This window comes from Vigna radiata, chromosome 9, assembly GCF_000741045.1.
Source record: "Vigna radiata var. radiata cultivar VC1973A chromosome 9, Vradiata_ver6, whole genome shotgun sequence".
NCBI lineage: Eukaryota > Viridiplantae > Streptophyta > Magnoliopsida > Fabales > Fabaceae > Vigna > Vigna radiata.
The window spans coordinates 2,585,200-2,607,025 of NC_028359.1; the positions used below are offsets into that span (position 1 = coordinate 2,585,200).

The following is a 21,826-nucleotide window of genomic DNA, read 5'->3' on the forward strand; positions in this document are numbered from 1 at the left end:
CCACCTCCACCACCGTCTCCTCCGCCTCCTTCATCACTTCCTGGGACACGTTTACTTGCTCCACCGCCAGGATCACTGCCTCCCCTTTCTAACGAGATGGGTGCGCCGCAGCCGCAACGTTACCTGGGTCACCACCACCACCACCATGTGCACGCACCGCCGCCGCCACCCAAGATGAATGCGGGGAAAAAGGTTGGACTTTTGTTTGCTGGCATTGCGGCAATTATGCAAGTTGGCATGGTTGGGTACTTAGTAGTAAAGAGAAGACAACTTTTGAATAGCGATGAGGACAGATACGAGAGTTGTTCTTGAAATAGATTCTTATCAATTCATTTTAATTTATAAATTTAATGGATTGAAATTCTTTGTTGAACGCGTAATGGTTGGGAGAAGGGGAATATTGTTTGGATTTTACAGAATCTGATGGAAGGAACATGAAAAGGCAAGCACGTAAAGACACCAATGATTTTAGAAATTATTGGAAAATGAATTGTGTGCAATTGATGCCATCATTTCAGCCCTTGGCGTTACTGTGTATATTGGTACTGCTAGTTCACGTTTCATGCTGTGTTGCCCCTTTTTCCCTTAGTTCCATTACATTGGCTTATAATGGAAAGAAAAAGTAGCCCTCATGTACCTTTTTTAAATTTTTTTCTTCTAATTTGATCTTTTTTTTCTAACATGTTCAGTGTACAATGATGCTAGGAATCTTTAAAGAATTAACAATGACAATCTTATATTCTTTGTTTTTCCTCCTCCACTCAGTGTCTGATTGTTCGATGTTGTTGTATTCTATTGTCCTTGTGTCTAGAGTTTCTCTAGTACTATATTATATTAAAACTGTTGTGATTTGTAATTATGTTCCAACTTCAAATGGAAATATGGAATATTTGGCACACCCTTAAACGACCACCCTTTTTCTTCTTTTTCTTGATAGAAATGACGTTCTGCTTTGCCATCTAAAGTAAAATTAACTGCTCACTGGCTTTTAAAGTAGACTTTGTATCATGTTTTTGGGTTTGACATCTTGAATGTGATTTTAAGAAGTTAACAGTTGTAGCTTCTACGTTCCAAACTTGATTTCTAACAGTACTTCCAAGCATGTTATCAATTGAACCTTAATTTGGTTGAAATCTCCCAATGTAGTATTATATGTCTCGAGATTGTTCACTATATGATTTTAGAATTGTGCCTTTGGAGGATGCCCTTTGTAGGGATAACCTGTCTAAACAATGTACATGATGCTGTTTAACTAGGGATAACCTCTGCTAGACATTATATGGTATGCTGCAATTAGATTCTACATAACAAGCAAAAATTTGCAAGTTAATCATTTATAACATCTCTGGTAGTTTGTCTATCGACATTTTTTGATAGACCTTTGTGACATTGTTTTATTCCCTACTATAGTTAATAGGAAAAGGTTTGGAGGTTCTTGTAACGAAGAATTTTATATGGTAATGGGTGATTTTAATGAATGCCATCATTTACTACATCTTGTATGTTCTTGGAAGTAGCTGACAGTATTATGTTTATACGATTCTTCTCCATTACACTTACAGGTCTTAATAAATCAACCTCATTAAGGGAAACATGGTAGATTTAGAAGCTTTCAAAATGTATATGACTAACTTGCATACATAAATTTACTTGCAATGAAGCGTCTATAATAGCAACATTCTGATATTGTTAAACCGTGAGACATGATCGATTGTTGATTGCTGATGGCACATTAAAACTGCCTGAGTATTTTTTGTTCATGTGTTGTCACAAATGATCATCCTCAATAAACTTGCAAACTGCGGTTCACCCCTTTGGATTGGTTCAATTTTTGTGAAGAACGATCTCAATAAACTTTTATTGTAGAATTATTGATTGTACTGATGATTGATATGGGTGTACACAGTCTCTCTAAAGCAGAATATTCAAGTCACATCCCATCAGTACAACACTAAGAGGATCTGAAATTTTCAGCAAGTATGAGATTTGTCTCGCTGGATTTACTTCGTGGGAGAGCTCTCATACATGGTAATATCCTTTGCCAACAGGTAGATTGTTCATATCCTATTATTCTTCCAATTCAAATATTAAGTGTCTGTTTGATAAACTTTTTCAGAAGCATTTTTAAAAGAAGAAAATATGAAAGAAAAAATAAATAAACTTCAGCTTTAAGTTAAAATTTGTTCACGGATAAGTTAATTTGAATAAGTTATCTCGTATTAGCTAATCCAAAATCAGATTCTTAACTTATGTATTAGTTAGTTTTAGCTTGTGAAGAGGTTTCTAAAAACACTTCAAAGAGAGAAAAGGATGAAATAGACTTCTTCACAAGCTAAAAGTTATCTTGCGGATGATATCTTGTGCCGACTAGATCAACAATCAATGGTAGCTTTTTAATGAAGTAGAAAATGCTTATATACATGAAAAGAATTTGAGAATGCTTATATATATATATATATATATATATATATATATATATATATATATATATATATATATATATATATATATCATTAATTTCATTCCTTGTTCATTTACAGAATTAGGAAAAGTTGCAACCTTTTCTAGATAATGTTGTTGACATCAGTTTACCCTTTTAACTGCTAAGTTTTTATTCTATTAATGTGCGTTAAATTTAGTAACTTCACTTTAATAAATATTTTATCATCCTTCTAAAGCATTGCTTCAAATTACTACTTGAATAGTTCTTCATTCAATTATTGATCCATCAATATAGTATCTTGACTCCAATAAAACAATTTATCACTCTTCTGAAACATTGCCTCAACTTGCTATGAATGTTTTCATTCAATTAATGATCCATTAATATAGTTTGACTCGAATAAATAATTTATAGTTCTTCTAAAACATTGATTGCCTCATTATTTCTGCAGGTCAGAGATACTCACTGCACAATGATAAAGCTTATGTTTGCATTTCACTCAAATTATATACATTGAAATGTGTAATCAAACATGCGAAAATTGTAGCACTATGTTTCATTGTAATAATGTTCTGCTATCATTTTTCTTTAAACATTTTGAATTTATCTATAAACACTTCACTAAAATTTAAAATAAGAAGAAAAAACATTTATGAAAATTAGTTTGTACATTAATTAATTTTAACTAATAAAAAACTTAATTTCATTTTTTCTCTTATGAAAAATTTTCTCAGATAAAGTTTTTTGTCACAATGTTTTGATTTCCTATTATATTCACATCAACGTTTAAGACATTTTAAATTTCCTTTCTAACTATATAACTTGTTCATAATTAAACCTACTTAGACTATATAGTACTCCAATGGACTGTAATAAAATATTTATCATGATGTGGGCCAATTCAGCTGCAATTACAGTCCAATTTAGGAGGACTTAAAGAAAGGTAACAAAAACTGAGGAACAAAAAAAAAAGGCTCACTTTTGTTTATATTTTAAAAATTATATAGTATCAAAATTACAAAAAATCACTTTAATTCTAATCAATATTCGACACACAAATATCAAATTGTAAAAAAAAATAATGCATTAATGAAAACAGTTTTTGTTTGAATTAACAAGTATTGATTTGAGTATAACGATTTTGACACTTCAAATAAAATTTTAAATATATGAATAGAAAAATGGGATTCGAGGAAAAGAAATTATCACAAAAATTAGTTAAACTAGTTAAATTAGTTATTCATACACAAATACCACTGAAAAAAATGTTTTTTTTTACATTAAAGAAGATGATAAATATATTCTTTTTAATTTTTAATGAAATGGGTTTCTCCACATTAATTATACTCTTATACTATAAATTAATAAAGAAAATATGGAAATGAAAAAGTAAGTTATATTCATTGTGACTATTGTATTTTTTGAATAAGATGTTTGCAATAAGATCCATTTTCTTTTTTGAATGGTATTTGATAGTACTCTTATTAGTATTGTAATAGTATGAGAAATGTCGCATGAAAGCTTAAATCCTTGGTCCCATGTTAAGAAGGGAATTTTTAGTTTAGTATCTGTTTTTAAAAGTGTATACATTGAGTTTCCATGTTTTGCAATTTGTGTCAATTTAATCTCTTTGAACCATCAATTTAGCTTGAAAATTACAAGTGGACAAGTCATTTTAAGTTGCAGCATGTTTATTAACTGTTTAAATATTTGGACACCTTCCAATTGCTATTACAAATTTGTTTGAAGTGTCATTAATTCACTAAATTGACATAGAGACCCAATGTATACACTTTTAGAAAGGATACTAAACTGAAAATTCCCTCTTAACATGAAAACGCCTTAAATGAAAATAGAAAAAGAAGGGAATCTGTTGGTTGGTTGAACTTCCAAGAGATGATGAAAGTGATTGATTTGAGAATTCACGTTTGAAAAGCAGTATAGTTGCTCTTGATGCTCTAAAAATAAAAGACACACACACATTATAATTCTCTTTATGTAACTTTACCACCAACATAACATGCCACACAATCATCATTTGCTCTCTCAATTCCACCCGTGCTTCTCTTTCCATCTTTTCTCTTTATGCATTTTCTCTTTTTCTTCTTCATTAAACAACATTTTTCAGCTTCATTAATACTATATTCACTCCAAAACTTCACAATCATCTGATGTTGATAGCTTAGAAAGCTGCATGCATGATGGGTATCTTCGCCCATCTTTCTTTTTCTCTTCTCCACAACATAAGTAACACTAAAGATACTTAGGATTCTGTTGCATATAATATTTGAGATTGTTGCACCCATGCATTCCAATGTTTGTCGTGCTATCTTAGTGGACAAACTAAGATATACATGTAGGGAGGAACCACACATACCTTAATTTATTTTTCATACCACATTAAAATAGATATATAAACTCTTAACTCATAACTTTTATATGTATAAGATTAAGATCTTCTAACACTCACAAATTTATTTTTAATACCATGATAGAGTTTAATCTTAAACTTTAAAATGAAAAACCAAAAACGTAGTATATATAAATTGAAAAGAAATTAAGCATTTATAGTTTAGAGGACATTGGATTGGATAAGTTGATTTTAGGTTTGAAGTCTGAGTGGCTTTCAATTATTGATTCACCTAAAAAATCAGACGACCAACCCAATTTCTGAGATGGTAGTGGAATTTACCATTTTGACAAAATCATTTCACTTGGAATATATCCCAAATGATATAAAGTTGGGGGCAGGAGAGAACTGTAATTTGCAAATAAGTAAATACCCCTATGGGAAGGGAATAATATGCAGTACAATTGGCACATAGTACTCTTTTGTAGTTTTCCTGTGACTTACTTTTCCTTCTTAAAACAGCTTTGAACAACTCCAACATTGCCATTGCAAACACTTTATTGTTACTCCCTACATTGTCGTGTAAGACCATTCAACTTGGATAATGATTGAGGTTAGAAGGTTAGATTAAGGTTTAGCAGTTACCCACGTTTATGGTTCAGGGCAAATAAACAAAGAAACAAAAAAATCTGATATGAATCTGCAAGTTCATTAGAAGAGTAAGAGAGAATTTGATTGTTGTTGTTGTTGGAAAGTGTCCTCCCTAATAATCCTAATAGTGGTGATAATGTATGCAAATATTCATTGCACATGATCCCTACTACTGGGTCCATGCACATAACAAGGTTCAGAAGAAACACAAACATCAGAGCTTATTTGAATTGTCCTTGCTACTACCCATTATAAAGCAGACTGCAGAGCAACTTAATATGCTTTCCAGTCAAACAACATAGTGTGCAAATCTGAGACATGTTTTTTTTTTTTTTTTTTTTTTTTTTTAACTTTTCTTCAAGGGGAAGAAAGAAGCATATATAAATATCTAGCAAAGCAAAGACACAAATCCTAATGTGGTCCCCCACTTAAGACAATAACATCACACCTTTTGTAAAAGAAAATCACCCCAGCCACAAAAAAACTGATCTTTATCAAGGAGTCTCTCTCTCTCTCTCTCTTGGCCGTATCCACCAGCTCATAATAACAAAAGAAAAAACATCATTCATCTGCCAAGGATAAAGGAGACTACATAAGTACAAATAATTTTATAGGTAAGCATGAAGTGGAATATTAAAAAGGATATGATAATGAGAGTAGGGAAGCAGCATGATCAATATTGTTTACCGGTTGGGATTCTGGAGTTGGAAGCAAGATCTAGCCAGGAATCTGTGTTCTTTGGTGGCCACTCCCCAAAGAAACGATGAAGGGGTCTCTGGCTTGTTGTCTCAGCTTCTTTCTCTTTGCTTGGCCTCGTTGATTTGAAGTCAGTCCCCAAAACAAAGCAGTGTTGTTGCTCTTGTTGTCTTTGGTTTGTGGCATCATTGATGTTCTGAAAGCTGGAGTTTGAATAGGACTTGTAGGAGCTCATTGATAGCGGCTGATAAGAGTCAGAATAGTTCCTCGCTGATCCTGAAGCTTCCGGGAAGAAAGCTCTCTCATCCACATCTTCCCTTATTCCATGAACATGCCTGCTTGCAAGAATCAACAGGAAGATTACATCTTTAATAATTCACAAAAGCAATACATGAATCAATCACCGTATTCATTTGAAAACAAAAATAACATAATTAAAGGACCAAGTAGTATTGTTTGAAAAACTTACCTGTAATCCTTCTCATCATGAGAATAAGAAGCAGAGTCCATGAATAGCTGGTGGGTAGTGGCATCTTGAGGTGAAAAATCAGAATCTGGGGGTCTAGAGGAGGTTGATTGGGCATAGAAAAAGGGATTGAGAGAAGGGTTTTGGTAGGAGTGGGAAAAGGGTTGGGAGTCACAGGGCATAGAAGAGGGCAAAGGAGAGAAAGGGAAAGAGGGTGAAGTTATGGTGGGGTTTGCCAAGGAAAGGTTTCTGGTATAAGATGGGATTGTTTGGGAGGTGTTAGTGGCGGTGCTTGTTGCTGAAGAAACTTCCACAGGCTTTCTTGAACGGTTTCTGCCTCTGTGCATGTGTCTTTCACAGTACTTTGAGTCTGGATATGCTTCCTTCGAGCATCTCCATTTCTTGCCATCTGTTCTTCTGCACCTTCCTGGCTCTGGGTCTACTTTTCTGCCAAATCCCATTTCAAAACATCCCCACCCAACTGCAGCCAGAGTTATGACAACAAACCAGGCTCTAAATTTTATTTGTCCCTCATAAAAAAAGTAGACATATAATAATAGCCACCAATGTAATTTTCCTTTTTTTAAAAAGAAAAAAAAAAAAAAAGTTATCCATGGACTTAAATCGATAGCAGACCTCCTGCAAAATACTTACTTGGATGATGTGGAAAGAGTCTGGAAGAAATTGAAGAGTCTAGACTTCTTTTAATCGAGTAGATGAGATCTGGTGGGATAGGTGTTCCTGTGACCATGTATTTGAAAACAAGAGCTTGTTGCTCAAGCTCTTGCCACTGAGATGGTGTGAAAGGAGACCTATTTCTGGCAGTTGCAGTTGCACTCATCATTGTTTGACAGAAAGAAGGAAGAGTGTGAGTGAATAGTGATGAGGTGAAGAAGAGGAAGAAGATATAGGATTTGAAAGAAAGAAAGAAAGAATGAATGAAGTAAAGAGAGATTAATTTTGTTTAGGTGGGGGTGGGGTGATAGTAATTTTTGTGTTGGGAGTGGTAGCAGATTCTTCTCCTGTGCATGGATAATAGTAATGGGTGTGATAGTCTGATGATGCTTCTGGCTTTCTGGCTTTCTGGCTTTCTGCCACCTCCTCTCTATTTCTCTAATGTGCTGGATGGGTGAGTGAGTGAGTCTGCTCTTATAATGACTGCACCTCTGTTGCTTCTGTTTTTTTCTCTGCAGCTGCCTTTGTCTCTGACATCTTTACAGAAATCCATAAACAAATGTACAAAGGAAAGAAGAAAAATTAAATTGAAATGCATGTTAGTCCATGCATCTTTGGTTTTGCTGTCTCCACATCACTCATGGAAAACAGTGTCATCCATCCGATTATGTGAAGTGTAAGCTGCCGAGCAATAGTGGCTATGCCTATATCAATCTCTTTTGTTTTGCAATCCGAGGGATGGTAACTTTTTGAATAAGAGAAAGTCTCGTACGTGTCATTTTTAATCTTTTTTGGCTTCAACATGCGTGGCGTTATCTCATTGATAGATTTGGAGGCCAAGGCTAGAGTTGAATCCTGCTTTTTTTGGCCACGGATTGATGCTTTCTCCTTTTTTTCACATTTTCTCCCACCCCAAAACTCAACCATCTCACTTTCATCACTCCATTTTCAGTTACATTACACTCTCAATTGCCCACCCTCTTCCCAATATCTTTCCTCCTTAATCATTTCCACAATCCCACTTCACCAAACTTCATCTTAATTATAAAGATCATTACTTTCTAAAACCCCAACCAACCAATAATTCAAAAACATTAACCTTTTTCAAGTGATGGTGGAAGTAAAAAACTATCGGGTAGAAGGAGGTTCCGGGTTGTTTGCTTGCAATTGAAAGCACTTGTCTTTCTCTCTCTCTTTCTCTCTGCCTAGCGCGTTGGCAGGTAGGAGGTGTCAGGAAAGTGCACTCTGAGGTTAAAACTGTTCACACTCTGTTGCTCTGCCCCAAAACACATGCTCCCTCCTCCTTTATTTTCACACACCTAACTGACCCTTTCATTCATTAACCCAAAAATTTCCTCAATTACCTTTCCTTTCAGTCCTCTTCTTTTCATTTTTGTGATTTCTCGGCTGTTTCCTCCCTGACTTCCTGCAGCCTTCAAAATATCACCTGAGATAGGAGCCTCTTCCCTTTGACTGGAATCATACCATCCATCCCATGCTCTGCATTTCATCCTTACTTCCATCATTTCTTTTTTCCTTACCATAACCTCTTCTTTCCTTCACTTTTCAATCACAAACTTTTCATCTTCCCATCACATTCTTCTACTACTATCTTCCAAATCTTACTCAATGTAATCAATCTGTATAATGTTTAAAATGTGTTTTAGATTAATTTTAATTTCTACATGAACACAGGTTTTGATTTTTAGTATTGTATGTCATGTTATTGTTTCCTTATATCTTTCTAAGTATAGATATTCTGATATGTTTGTTATGATTATGATAAGAAAATATATTAAAATTATAATTATGATATCATTTTTATTATTTTATTATGATATTTTTGTAATTATTTTAGTTTAGAAAATATGAAGTTAAAGAAAATATCAAATTAACCGACCATTTAAAAATAAAATTAGTAAAGTAATTTTTTTTTAATTTAAAAAAGTATTTATTTAAGTGTAAATTTAAAAATAATACACAGAAACTATGACAAGACATGTTTGTATTTTGTTACAAGTGTCGTAAGTTGCCTTTTACAAGCAAAGTTGAAGTGGTAACATCAAAATTTTAATAATCACTTAATAATTGCATGACAATTACATTAGTTGCATTTATTCACATATTTTTCAGAATTCTAGAGATGGCAACATCACCATAATTTAGTATAATGTAGGTCAATGTTATGTCAATAATGGATTTTTTTTTCAATTTAAAAAAAAAGAAAAAGAAAAAGTTTTACATATCCTTTGGAGATGATGTCGTATCTAACCGCCATTTGAGGAAAGAAAAATTATCTTCCATTGTTTGACCTTATCTTCTAAGGTGCGATTTCCAGATTTCACAATGAGATGTGTCTGAAACATGAGAGTTATTTGTTTCACCCAAAATCCAATATATTTTTAAAATTCAATATGATAATTCAATTAATCCACCCACATGCCATAAATTCCTATTGAACATGCAAGCCTTTGAAGCAGGTATGTAATAATTGCAAAAAAGTCTGTATCAATGACCATCAAGAAAGGAAAATAATTTATGCTTCAATAAGTTTCATGATCTCAACAATCAATTTTTTTTAATTAAAATTTATTTACTTTTATTATTTTTATTCTCTTATATATTAAATTTATATAGTTTGCTGTAAATTTATTTACTTTTATGTGATATTGTCTAAATTCGAGATACTATTTAAGAGATTTGAAACCATTACAGTTAGAGAGGAAAAAAAAAGTTAAAAAGAGTAAAAATTATAAAACTTTGGATCCTGTGAGATGATAATTTATTTTGTAGTTAATTGAAAGATGAATGAGATGAGAAAAAAAGACAATGAAATAAATAAACTAACGAGAAATAAAAAATGTAATAGAAAAAGAAAATTGTAATATATTGATTCTTTTACTTAATTTTGGAAGGATAGAAAATTTTATAATTGTTTTGTTTTTTTTTTAACTTTTCATATATTTTACTTTCATTACCAAGTGAAATTTATTGAATTTAATTTTTTGTCTTTCAGGAGTATTTCAACTTTTACCTATTACAAAAATATCATATACAAAAATACTATTTCAATTTGATATTTATAATAATAAAAAAATCACTACAAGTTTTTAAAATAAAATACTTTTATGTGATCTAACTTAACTGAAAATATAAAGAATTAGTTGTTATTTACATTGGTAGATAAATTATATAATGATAAAATTTATATAGTTTTCATTTATTTATTTATTAGTATTGATTTATTTGACAATTGAGATTGATCAAAGTTTTATTAACACAAACTAATTTATGCAAAATATAAAATAAGTATTATTTCAATCTAATTACTTTTGATTAAATATCAATTTGAATGAATTGTTTATAACTAAAAGTAATGTATTGTTTCAAATTTAATCACTTTTGTTTAAGATCGAATATCTATTATTTTAACCAAAATTACAAAATATTATTTGGACACGTCTGTTTTTAATTAGGCAACAATATTAATAGAACTTAATCACATTCTTTGCTAAAACACTTTAATAAATAAAAGTTGATTATTAATTTTGCTAATTAGAAGAGAATTAACCTCTTAAGACGAATACACAACAATAAACATTATTTTCTATTATACACACAAACAATGTTTATGTTTACACACTGAAGTTAAAAGATTGATAAAGATAATAAAATGTTTGAAAGTTTTTTTGTAAGTGTTATTATCAACCTTTCGTCTCCATAAAGGTCTTTTATATATAAAATTCAAAAGTTTTTTGGAATTGCTGTGAGATTATGCACTTGTTTAACCTTTTTATACTAATCATATGTTAACATAATCTTTAATCAATGTCTATTATTTACTTCAATAGAAAATTCTTTCTAAAACAAAAATTACTTTTCATTAATAAAGTGGATGTAGAGTCTAATTCAATCTATCATTTATATATTATAAATTAATTTTATATGTAGTGATATGAAATTTTTAATACTATTACGACAGTGAATCAACATGTATCTCAAATATATATTTACGATAGTAAATATATTGATCCAATATATTACTAATATCAATTCGATACCTAATTTCCTAAAATAAATATTAAAAAATTAAAACATAACTCGAAACTTGTTGAAAGTAACAGTAAGTAACTGTTGTCATTCTACTATATTTATCTTAAAATTTTATCTTTATTCTATTTGGTATTTATCATTAAGTTGGAATATTAGGAACTTATTCCATTATAAAAAATAGTCATTGCAAGATATTGAAAGAAGTTCAGAAGAATAAATTATTGGAGAAAGCGTGTAAATATCACCACTATCTTCCCCACCGCTCTATCTATCATTAATATTATTTCTCTCCATCTTTCCCACCGCTCTATAAATTTTAACTTAAAAATTACAAAAAATAAAATTAAATCAATCATTCAAACAAAAGAAAAATAGATATTTTTTTTGTTTGATAAGATTACATATATAGATAAGTAAAAAAAATTACAAATAATTGATGTACGGTATATGATCGAGTACTCCTATTCTTATAAGTATTGGTTTCGTTTTAAAATGATATTATATAGAACATAATCTAATGTGTTATAAATGTCCACGTCCAAACAGGTTAAGTTTGTATGATGACTATCACTACCTAGCATGTGTGACTACATCAATTTACTAAAACTAATCGTGTATAAATTATTTTGTAACTTAGTAGAATACGATCAAACAACTGACTCAGACAAGATAAAGGGACCATTGGATCTAAATCCAAGCCCATCCGAGCAAGGGTCTACAAACATAATAATTATATTATAAATATAATACAATTACCAAAATATCTTCTTTACCTTCTCATTAGTTATGCATTTAATATTGTTGTTGTTCGAAACTGACTTCAAAATTAGAATGTCTTCTGTTAACATAACTCACATTCACGTTATGTAGGACGAGTGTCGAGAAAGAGGATAACAATGTTTTAGAGAGCAAAGATAAAAAACGTTTGTGGCATTAGTGCATAATTGACTTTTAACGTCACCCCTTAGAAGTTAAAGGAGGGGGGGGGGTGACGTAAATTAATGACCGGTGACATTTTCGTAAATAAGTTAGCCATATAGACGTCGGTTAGAAGGGGCCCCGACGTCTATAAGATTATAGACATCAGGGCCCCTCCGACCGATGTCTATATGTCTGACAGGTAGGTGAAAAGTCATTTCTTTCCGCCATATAGACGTCCGTTAGGAGGGGCACCGACGTCTATAATATTATAGATGTTAGGGCCCCTCCGACCGACGTCTATATGTCTGACAGGTAGGTGAAAAATCATTTTTTCCGCCACCTAGATGTCTAATCCCGCCACCTCGACGTCTGTATGCAATTATAGATGTCGGTTCCCCTTACAACCGACGCCTATATATACCGAAAATATTAATTTTTAAATCGAATGGACATCACATTAGTGAGGTCCCCGACATATATTCGAGAATAGACGTCGGTCTCTGGGCAACCAACGTCTTATTTCTTGTAACATAAGACATTGCGAACTAGCAATTGCACGCACTTCATCGTCTTCCATCGTCTTTTCTCTCCACAACATTGCATTTCCAGGTGAGTTTTATCTCTTTTGAACCGTTTAAACTTACTTTTACTCTGACTAAAGTAGCCTTTGTTGTGTTATCTTTCGTTTGAACTGATTAAAATGAGTTTTCGTTGTGTTTTGGTGCAATTTTTCTGTGTCTTTGGCTAGCATAGTGCACCTTCTCCCTTTGCTAGTTTCCTCGTAAGAAAAGCTTGCGTCTTTTGGATATCTTATGGCATTTCAACCTAAAGCGGAACCTGGGTCCTTTCCTAGTTTTCATGTCACCGTATTCTTTTTCTTTGGCTGTTGGAATGGAACTAGGCAACGACTCAGGTTCGGTTTTAGGTTCAAATGCCATAAGAGATCCAAAAGACGCAGTTTTTTCTTACAAAGAAACTAGCAAAGGAATGAGGTGTTACTAAGCTACCCAAAGACACGAGCAAAACTACATTAAAACACAACGAAAACTCAGTAGACGTCGGTTAATGTGATGTCCGACGTCTATAATGCCCTTAGACGTCGATTCGTGCCATGCCCGACGTCTTGATAGTGCCCTTAGAAGTCGGTTAGTGTCATGTCCGACGTCTTTATAGAAGTCGGACATGATATCTAACTGACGTTTATAACGACGTCAGGCTTGTAGAGTCCAACGTCCCATTAGGGTCACCCATAAAAATGTCAGGTCGAAATTTGATGTTAAAAACCTAAAATAATAAACCTAATTGATCTTTACTGAGTACTTCTTCGACTATATAAAAACAATTAAAATAACACAAATTGTATAAGCTAATTATGATGTTTCATGTTATATATAAAATGATAGAATGATAAATTAATTTGATCATAGATAAACTAATGATATGAATAAATACGAACAAATTTATATAAAAAATTCTTTATAACCTACTAAATATTAAGTTGTTTTTGAAGAGAGTGTATATTTTGGATTGCATTAACTTTTGTTAAGTTGATATTTATCTCTTTGTATATTATAGTTAAAGACATTAAATGATTTTAAATTGTGTGCACCTAGTAACGGGAGTATCTTATTATTTTACCTGACCTAGATAAGAAGCAAGCAGAGGCAAAAAAAAAGTATTACTATGTATTGAAGTATGACTGAGAATAATTTTGCTAATAAATATGTAGTGTTGTTGGGCATCCATAGCCAGAAGAAGATTGTAAAGAAGAGATTTGATAATATAAGAGTGGAATTGGTGACCCACTTGTTAGTGAGAGTTTGAGTTTAAGGCTTTAGATGTATAGATCTTATTATCATTACAGCCTTCAAAAAAGGAAAATGTCTCCTCTTCTCAACACAACTTTTCTTCCCAACACTACAATGCCATATTCCTCTTTTCTTCACCTACCTTTTTCAACCTTACTGCATACAAAATTGAAATACAAAATATGCACACCTTTTTTCCACCCTCAACAAATAAAATTGTTAGAAATTATTTAAGTATGACTAATAGTTTCATATAAACTAGGGATAACATGTTAATATTCCTAATTGATTCCCTATATAATAAATTACCAAATATAAATTGATTTATTACATTAACTAATTTTCAGAATTAACTTAATTATAGAAATTGAACAATTTTTGTTTTCAAAGTATATTATTTCTATTGTTCTACATATATTTACTCTCCGTAGTCATGAAAACATATCTTTGAATGTCATTTTACAATATAACAAAATTATACATCATATTAAATGAAATATCCAAATAAGATAGGATGAAAAAGTTATACATCATATAAAATGAAAATGAAAGACTCGTGAACTTAATGTTTTATATATAGTAAGACTCATGTCACACATATATAATCTATTCTTAATAATTTTCTCAAAAAAAAAAACCTTATATAGTATTAGAGTCAATAGCTTGTCATGGACACTCCTTATATCATTATAACAACAACTATATCCATAATAATAATAATAATATAAATAAAAATCACTTTACGTACTTGACAAAAATATATTGTATTGAATCAAATAAATAATAATAATTTAATAAAATAGAATAAGAAGAATACGTACATCTTTGTTAAAATAAATTAATAAAATAATTATTTTTAATAAAATACTGTCATTTTATTATATGATATTATTATTTTTATTGTTATTATATGATAAAATGAATAAAAAAAGACTCGTAATTAATTATAATAATTACATAATAGATTATTGGAGATAAAACAAATTTCAAGTACATTTATTCAAATTATATTATGATTTTCTATCTAATTTCAACACTTTTTTTTCACAATTTATAAGAGAGAATGATAATTTGAATGTTGTACCTTATTATTATTCATTCGAGATAGGTATATACATAAAAATATGATCTACATCAGACATGTAATTATGCACAACATAATTAGAGAATATTCAATAACTTAAAAGAGTTTTGATAATTTAATTACAGTAAATTAATTGTTAATTGACTTAATTTGAGAAGAATAATTTAGATTTTACCACACCTTGATCTAAACTGGAGGTTCTTGAGAGTTGCTCCCTCCACCACCACAACCTTCTTATTGCACCTCCCCAATTTATTTATTTTTTCAAAAATATCCTTAGGTTATTTTTTTTTTACTTTTACCCTTAACCTTATGTACTTTTAATTAAAAATTCTAATTCTTTACCCCCTCTCTTCTCCATCTCTTTCCCATTTCCGTACCCACCACCCTCCTTCTCCTTCCTTTTCCCATTTCCATCACCCACCCTCACACCCATCTCCCCCTCTTTTCCTTCTCTTTTCCATTTTCGTCACCTATCCTCACACCCACCCCCTTCTTCTTCTTTCTCTTTCCCATTTCCGTCACCCACCCCCATCCCCTCTTCTATTTCTCTTTCCCATGTATATACATACATATATATATATATATATGTAAAATGTGTGTGACGGTCTGTGAAAGAAATGAAAAAGAGAACCATTAAAACCAAAACGGATTTGGAAATTTGTTCGGCCTTCAACGAAAATGGATATCCATTGACGGATATGAATATCCGTTGAAGGCCTAACGGATATCCCATATCTGTTTAGTCTTCAACGGATGTCGATATCCGTTAACTGATGTTGATGCCCGTTGAAGGTTCAATAGATCTTCCATTTCCAGTTTTTAACGTTTTAACCACGATAGTTTAATTTTCATTGAAGGGTAATGGTGTAGGAAGAAATATGTGGTGGTGCAGGGAGCAACTCTCACATATGCTTAGACTAGTCCAAAAATATTTAAGAAAAACTTGATGTCTTGTAGGGTTGAGAGCTACACCTTCACAACTTGATCTTGTCACCTCACTTAATCTTTTCCTCTTCTTTTCTTTTAGTCATGTCCAATCCTCTCCGAAATGATCTAAGTTCGAGCGGGTGGATACCTGCTAAAGGCACTCCGAAGCTCAACTTAGGATTCAGTTACTGATTGGCTGTTACAGTTAAGTATTAAATTCCAGTACATGCAATCACCCATCTCTTTACCTTACCTCTGTATTTATAGGTTTCAAAGTGGGTTTTTAATTGAGGTTGACCCAATTGCAACCCAATATCCTCTAAGTATACTTTTACCTTGTTAATAAAAAAAATGGGATCATTAGACCGAACGACCATAGAGTTGAAGTTCAACCGTTCGGTTTACCTAGTTGTAGTTTTTCTTGGAGTTGACTTCCTATATGGTTGACCGACCAGTAGGCATAGACTGATCGATCCATATAGTACAATTGAGATAGGCCTTTGGTGAAGATGTCAGCGATCTGGTAACAAAAAGGGATATGGAGAACTCACGTCTGGCCATGTGTTACCTTTTCATAAACAAAACAAATATACATCTCAATTTGTACGCTGATGTTGCACATTACCAGATAGATAAATTACACTAACATTATCACAAAGATTTTCTTTTCTTTAATACCATGGTAAACTTTTAGCAATTCTTATCTAATATTTTTAATCATGTGATTCTTTTCTTTTAAATTTATATAATCTAAAAGATTAAAGTCATACCTAATGAGAAACATTAGAATATTATTATATTTCTCTAAATTTAAAATTATGAGAACATAAATTTCATTAATTATAATATAGTGATTCAAGTTAAACTCTTATTATTATGTAAAACTAAAATAATTTATTAAAATTGAAGTAGCTATTTAAATTGACTAAATGCAGGTTAGTTAAAACATATATATAGTGCATAGTTACTTCACTAGTTTATTCTGGACTAAGACATAATAGAAGTTGTATGTACACCTTTTACCCTTGTGATTAAATTAGCAAATTCCTCTTTACCTAAAAAGAACAATAAGCATACCAATTCTTTATGTATTAGTAAAACCTTGAAATATACCAAAGCTGTAATCTTTTAAGGGAAAATCACCAATTAAGAAACTCAATGTAAATGGATTATCCCAGACTAACTTGCTTTATATTTCCTTTCCACATTAATGCAGCAAGTTAATATTATTAACAACTTCAACTTTTGTTTTTTCTCAAATTCTAAATCTTGCATACTTTATATGGATCACCTTCTTCTTTTGTTTCCTATTCAACTTTTCCTTTTTCTCAAGTATATATACACGCAAATTTCTATATTCTAACTTTCATACAATCTCTTTCTGCAAAGTCATGTGACAAGACCCTTCCATGATTGAGAACATAATTTCAAACATCAACTGTAATTGTTTAAATTTTCTTATAACATATCAGGAAGCTCCACGAAATTGCAAAATTTATAAGCTTGATTCTAGGAATTGTTTCCACAAACGTTATGGTACTTCCATGCATCTATTAAGCCAAAACCGACAAAAAGGACTAAATCATTAGATAGTCATGTATTAGAATTTTTTTTCTGTCCATGTAGTTTTGGTTTACCTAGGAAGTTAACTTTTTGTCCATATTTTTTTAAGCAACAAGAAACATTGTATCAGAGTAACTTGTTTTCGGTTTCACTCTCTTCCAATTTTCACCAGAGGTTTTGTACTTTTATATATGCGTTCCAGTGAAATACCTTACTATTCTTTCCACTTTGGTTTTCCTCTTGAAAAGAATTAGAAAGACAGCAAAAAAACTGTTAGAAATAGTGTAACAGCGGAATCTACTGGAAGACAGATACTATACGCTTTCAGTGTGATGCATCATCCATCATTCACTTTGCATGGTTAGATTTCTGGCCAAGTCGTTGTCCAATAAAAGTCCAAAGGGAAGAAAATCTCGTTCACAGTGGCAGGTTGAAGTGAATAGTGAAAAGGAAACTTCAGTAAACCTACATCTCAGATTCTGCTTTTCATGTATCAGAAACAAGATCTTCATCTTGCAGTACTGATTTCTTCACTTTTACCTTGTCTTCAAGAAACCCCTTCACATGAAATCTCACAAATATATTAATATTTCATTCTGTTACTATATATTATTCAAATATTCTCCATTGTTACTTTATAGATGAAGATATGTTTGATAAATTTCTTCACATTAACGAGAGAGAATTAGAAAATATGAACTGAAACTATAAGCTAAAATAAACTTTTTACATAAATTATAAATAAGTCTTAAAAGAAATTAATGTACAAAAATTCTTTATATTTACTTTCGACTTTGATCTTCTTAAAAATATTTATGTAAAAGTTAATAAATCTTACGTCAGAATATAAAAGCTTATACTGAATGCCAAAAGCTAATATCATAAAGGACAAACTGGTAGTGTAAACTTTCTCTGTGCCCTTTAGTTACTCCATATATAAAGTCTTGTATATCAGCCAAATGATACAGATAAGAAATCTTAGCAGGAAGGGGCTTTCTCTTTTCCACACATTCACTTGGTTCTTATTGAATGAACAGCAAAGCTTTTAGCTGTCAAATGTCTGTATTCATGAGCTTCCTATCCTTCCCACATGACTTTGGACCACATTCCTATGTAGTTTCTTTCTTCATCTGATATAGTATTTTGCATTAACACACTCAAAATATCTTTGGATTCTCCGAAATTGGGAAAAATAAGGTAATTAGCTGATTGACATGACATATTCGTGGGAGTAATTTCCGCATGATGTTGATTGATTGTTATCTGGTAATTAATCACTAGCAAGGACTTGCAAAGTAGCCGATGTAGCTTTCCTTTTGGGTAATGCAGTAAGTTCGTTAGTTAGCAATATGCAGCATAAATAAAATATTGATGAACTTTTTCTTAAAAAACTTTGGAGAAGCAAATGAAAATAAATATAACAGAAAAAGTCAATAATTAATTAGGGCAATCTTTACTCACCAAAAAGGTTTAACTACTGTGAGAACAACTTTTCATATTCTCTGTCTGGTGCCACAAGAGGGGGACCTCTTTAGGAAAGTTCTACAAAATCCAAAAAGTGTTACTCTGGCTCTAATTTTGCATTTGTCATTATTAGCTGCATGGCATATGTTCAGCTCCAACTTGCAAGAAACTTTATATATATAGCACCATCATGTAGCCTACCATTCTCACATTCCCATTCACACTTCTACACTTCTACACTACCAAGCCAAGATGTTTCTTCACACTGTGTTCCTCCTTTCCCTTCTCTTATCCACTTCCCATGCTGCTGTTCAAGACTTCTGTGTTGCAGACCTAAAAAGTGCAGATGGCCCTGCAGGCTTTCCCTGCAAGCCAGCTGCCAAAGTTACTTCAGATGATTTTCTGTTTGCTGGCTTAACTGAAACTGCAAATGTCACAAACATAATCAATGCTGCTGTGACCCCGGCATTTGTTGGTCAATTCCCAGGTCTTAATGGTCTGGGACTATCAGCAGCAAGGTTAGACCTTGGTCCTGCTGGAGTTATCCCACTTCACACTCATCCTGGTGCCAATGAACTTCTACTAGTGACTCAGGGTCACATCCTTGCTGGATTTATATCATCAAGTAACGTTGTCTATCAGAAGTTACTGACAAAGGGAGAGCTTTTCGTCTTCCCACAAGGGTTGTTGCACTTTCAAATAGCAGCTTATAAGAGGAAGGCCACTGCTTTTCCTTTTTTCAGCAGTGCAAACCCTGGCCTCCAAATCCTTGACTTTGCACTGTTTGCCAGCAACTTCTCTACACCTTTGATCACACAGACAACTTTCCTTGATCCTGATCTAGTCAAGAAGCTTAAGGGTGTTCTTGGGGGCAGTGGTTAATTAGCTAGAGCAGTCTCATGGTTATGATTTATGAATTGTTCATTATATTGCTTAATCCATTACCTTGTGTTGTTTAGATTCGTTAGACTTGTCAAGGTCTTCTGCTCGTGTCATGCGGAGTGCTTGAGTTTTGCTTTCCATTTCTGTTCCAAAGCTGAAGAATGTCTCTTGAGACTTGAACATCACCATGTTTAGAAGGGTTTGCTACTGTTAATTGCTAAACAAGTTTATTCAATGTTTACTGGTGGATAAATGTCTGTGCTATTTCTTTTTCAAGAAAAGATTCTGCTTGTCCTTTTACTATCTCGTAATTGTGTTTCGTTCTCAGCCTTGTTTCTTAACTACTTATATTTACATAATACCTTTTTTAATTATACCCCTTAAAATTTTAGGTTAACTTAGTGTCCATAAAAAAGTTTTCTCTCATAAGAGTTAGGATTAAAGTTAATTCTGGTAAAAAAAATATCATTTATTTCCAAATACAAAATTATATATTTTATTAAATAGTATAAAAGGTTGTAAGTTTATTAATATTTTTATATCATATTTATTATTATGTTATTAAATAAAATATATAATATATAGTTTAATATAGTTATTAATTATAATCTATTTATTAGTTTTATTAATTTTTTAATGTAAAAAACTTAAAATATTTAATAAAACAATACATAAGATATTATGATAAAGTTTCAAACAAAAACATAAAATTTAGCTAAAAGATTATTGGATTAATTTTAATAAAATTTATACTATTTTTTTTTATAATTAGTAAATGTATATTTATTATATATATATATATATATATATATATATATATATTAATTATTAAAGAGAAATAAATAATTGATAAAATTTAAGTCATATATTAAAGAAAAGAAAATTAACAGCATATAATAGAAATAAATCTATAAACTTATTATTCATAAATTTGTTATTTTAAATTTTAAATTGATATTTCTTATATTTAATTTTGATTCTAGATGATTTTTTCGCACAACAAAATTAAATGACTATCTTATATATTTTAAGAAATATGTTTAGCGAGTTAGAGAAAATTAAATATGTTTAACTAATCAATCATTTCAACTTCGTATATTAATGTGTAATTCTTCTATATAACCAAACAACCAAGTTTATTGAAACTTCTTACAAAGTTTATGTTAGTCAGATTAAAATGTTGGTATCTACTTCTTTGACAAATTAAAAACTTATACTTGTGACATATTAAATATTTTTTTCTTGTATTAAAAAATAATTTTTAAAATAATATTTCTTGTATTAAAAATAATAATTTTTGTCGTGCACAATACTTTTATAGATATTTTGACTTCATAAACTCTTTTAATGAGAGTTTTTTAACTTTGTAAATTTATTTTATCTTAATTTATATGGATCATAACCAAATCATATAAAATAGAAATAGACCAAATTGACATATGAAATTAGGGTGAGAATTACATTTTTTATATGGCAATACAATGTGGGCAAAATAAAAGTGATTCAATAACTACATTTTTTTCACCCTAAAAGTTGATATGTCTAGAGTGTACACGATAGGGATGAAGAAGATGTTTGATAAATAAATTATCTTTCTTTATATTACTGAACAATTTATACTTTGTTTGCACAAAATCGGAGTTATTTTCTAAATTTTAAGGATTATGATGAAACTATGTAATAGAACTACGTAATATATGTCAAATATTCTAACGATATATAAAATTAGCTTGGTGATAAAGGGAAAAGAAAGAAATAATATTTATAAACTTGAATATCGGTAAAAACAACATATCAACATAAAGTTATATAAAGAAATTGAACATAAAAAAATAGGGAA

At 31.1% G+C, this 21,826-nt stretch overlaps 2 protein-coding genes and 1 long non-coding RNA gene across 4 annotated transcripts; 2 read left to right on the forward strand and 1 right to left on the reverse strand.

The window, feature by feature from the left end:
• Positions 1-52: 52 nt before the first annotated feature.
• Positions 53-3,036, forward strand: LOC111242561. Of its 2 annotated transcripts, none has more exons than XR_002669736.1 (3): positions 53-192; positions 1,907-2,048; positions 2,895-3,036. It is a non-coding gene; the product is annotated as an uncharacterized LOC111242561 (long non-coding RNA). The 2 variants fall into 2 exon arrangements; XR_002669737.1 differs by having other exon boundaries at positions 1,907-2,028.
• A 2,447-nt stretch (positions 3,037-5,483) lies between these two features.
• Positions 5,484-7,855, reverse strand: LOC106773094 (growth-regulating factor 5). The gene is made up of 4 exons (XM_014659782.2): positions 7,261-7,855; positions 6,610-7,087; positions 6,132-6,475; positions 5,484-6,013 (listed from the first exon to the last, which is right to left on the reverse strand). Exons 1-4 carry the CDS (start codon positions 7,448-7,450, stop codon positions 6,006-6,008), a joined length of 1,020 nt encoding a protein of 339 aa, XP_014515268.1. The 5' UTR covers positions 7,451-7,855; the 3' UTR covers positions 5,484-6,005.
• An 11,454-nt stretch (positions 7,856-19,309) lies between these two features.
• On the forward strand, positions 19,310-20,289 carry LOC106773556 (germin-like protein subfamily 3 member 1). The gene has a single exon (XM_014660247.2). It carries the CDS (start codon positions 19,357-19,359, stop codon positions 19,984-19,986), a length of 630 nt encoding a protein of 209 aa, XP_014515733.1. The 5' UTR covers positions 19,310-19,356; the 3' UTR covers positions 19,987-20,289.
• The last annotated feature ends 1,537 nt before the right edge of the window (positions 20,290-21,826 follow it).

Excerpts from the sequence above, each read along its gene's own strand:
- LOC106773094 (XM_014659782.2), bottom strand. The coding sequence starts at position 7,450 with ATGATGAGTGCAACTGCAACTGCCAGAAATAGGTCTCCTTTCACACCA. Across the intron at positions 7,088-7,260 it reads ACTCTTTCCACATCATCCAA|TTGGGTGGGGATGTTTTGAA; the intron begins GTAAGTATTTTG and ends CTCTGGCTGCAG. Across the intron at positions 6,476-6,609 it reads CATGATGAGAAGGATTACAG|GCATGTTCATGGAATAAGGG; the intron begins GTAAGTTTTTCA and ends TCTTGCAAGCAG.
- LOC106773556 (XM_014660247.2), top strand. The coding sequence starts at position 19,357 with ATGTTTCTTCACACTGTGTTCCTCCTTTCCCTTCTCTTATCCACTTCC.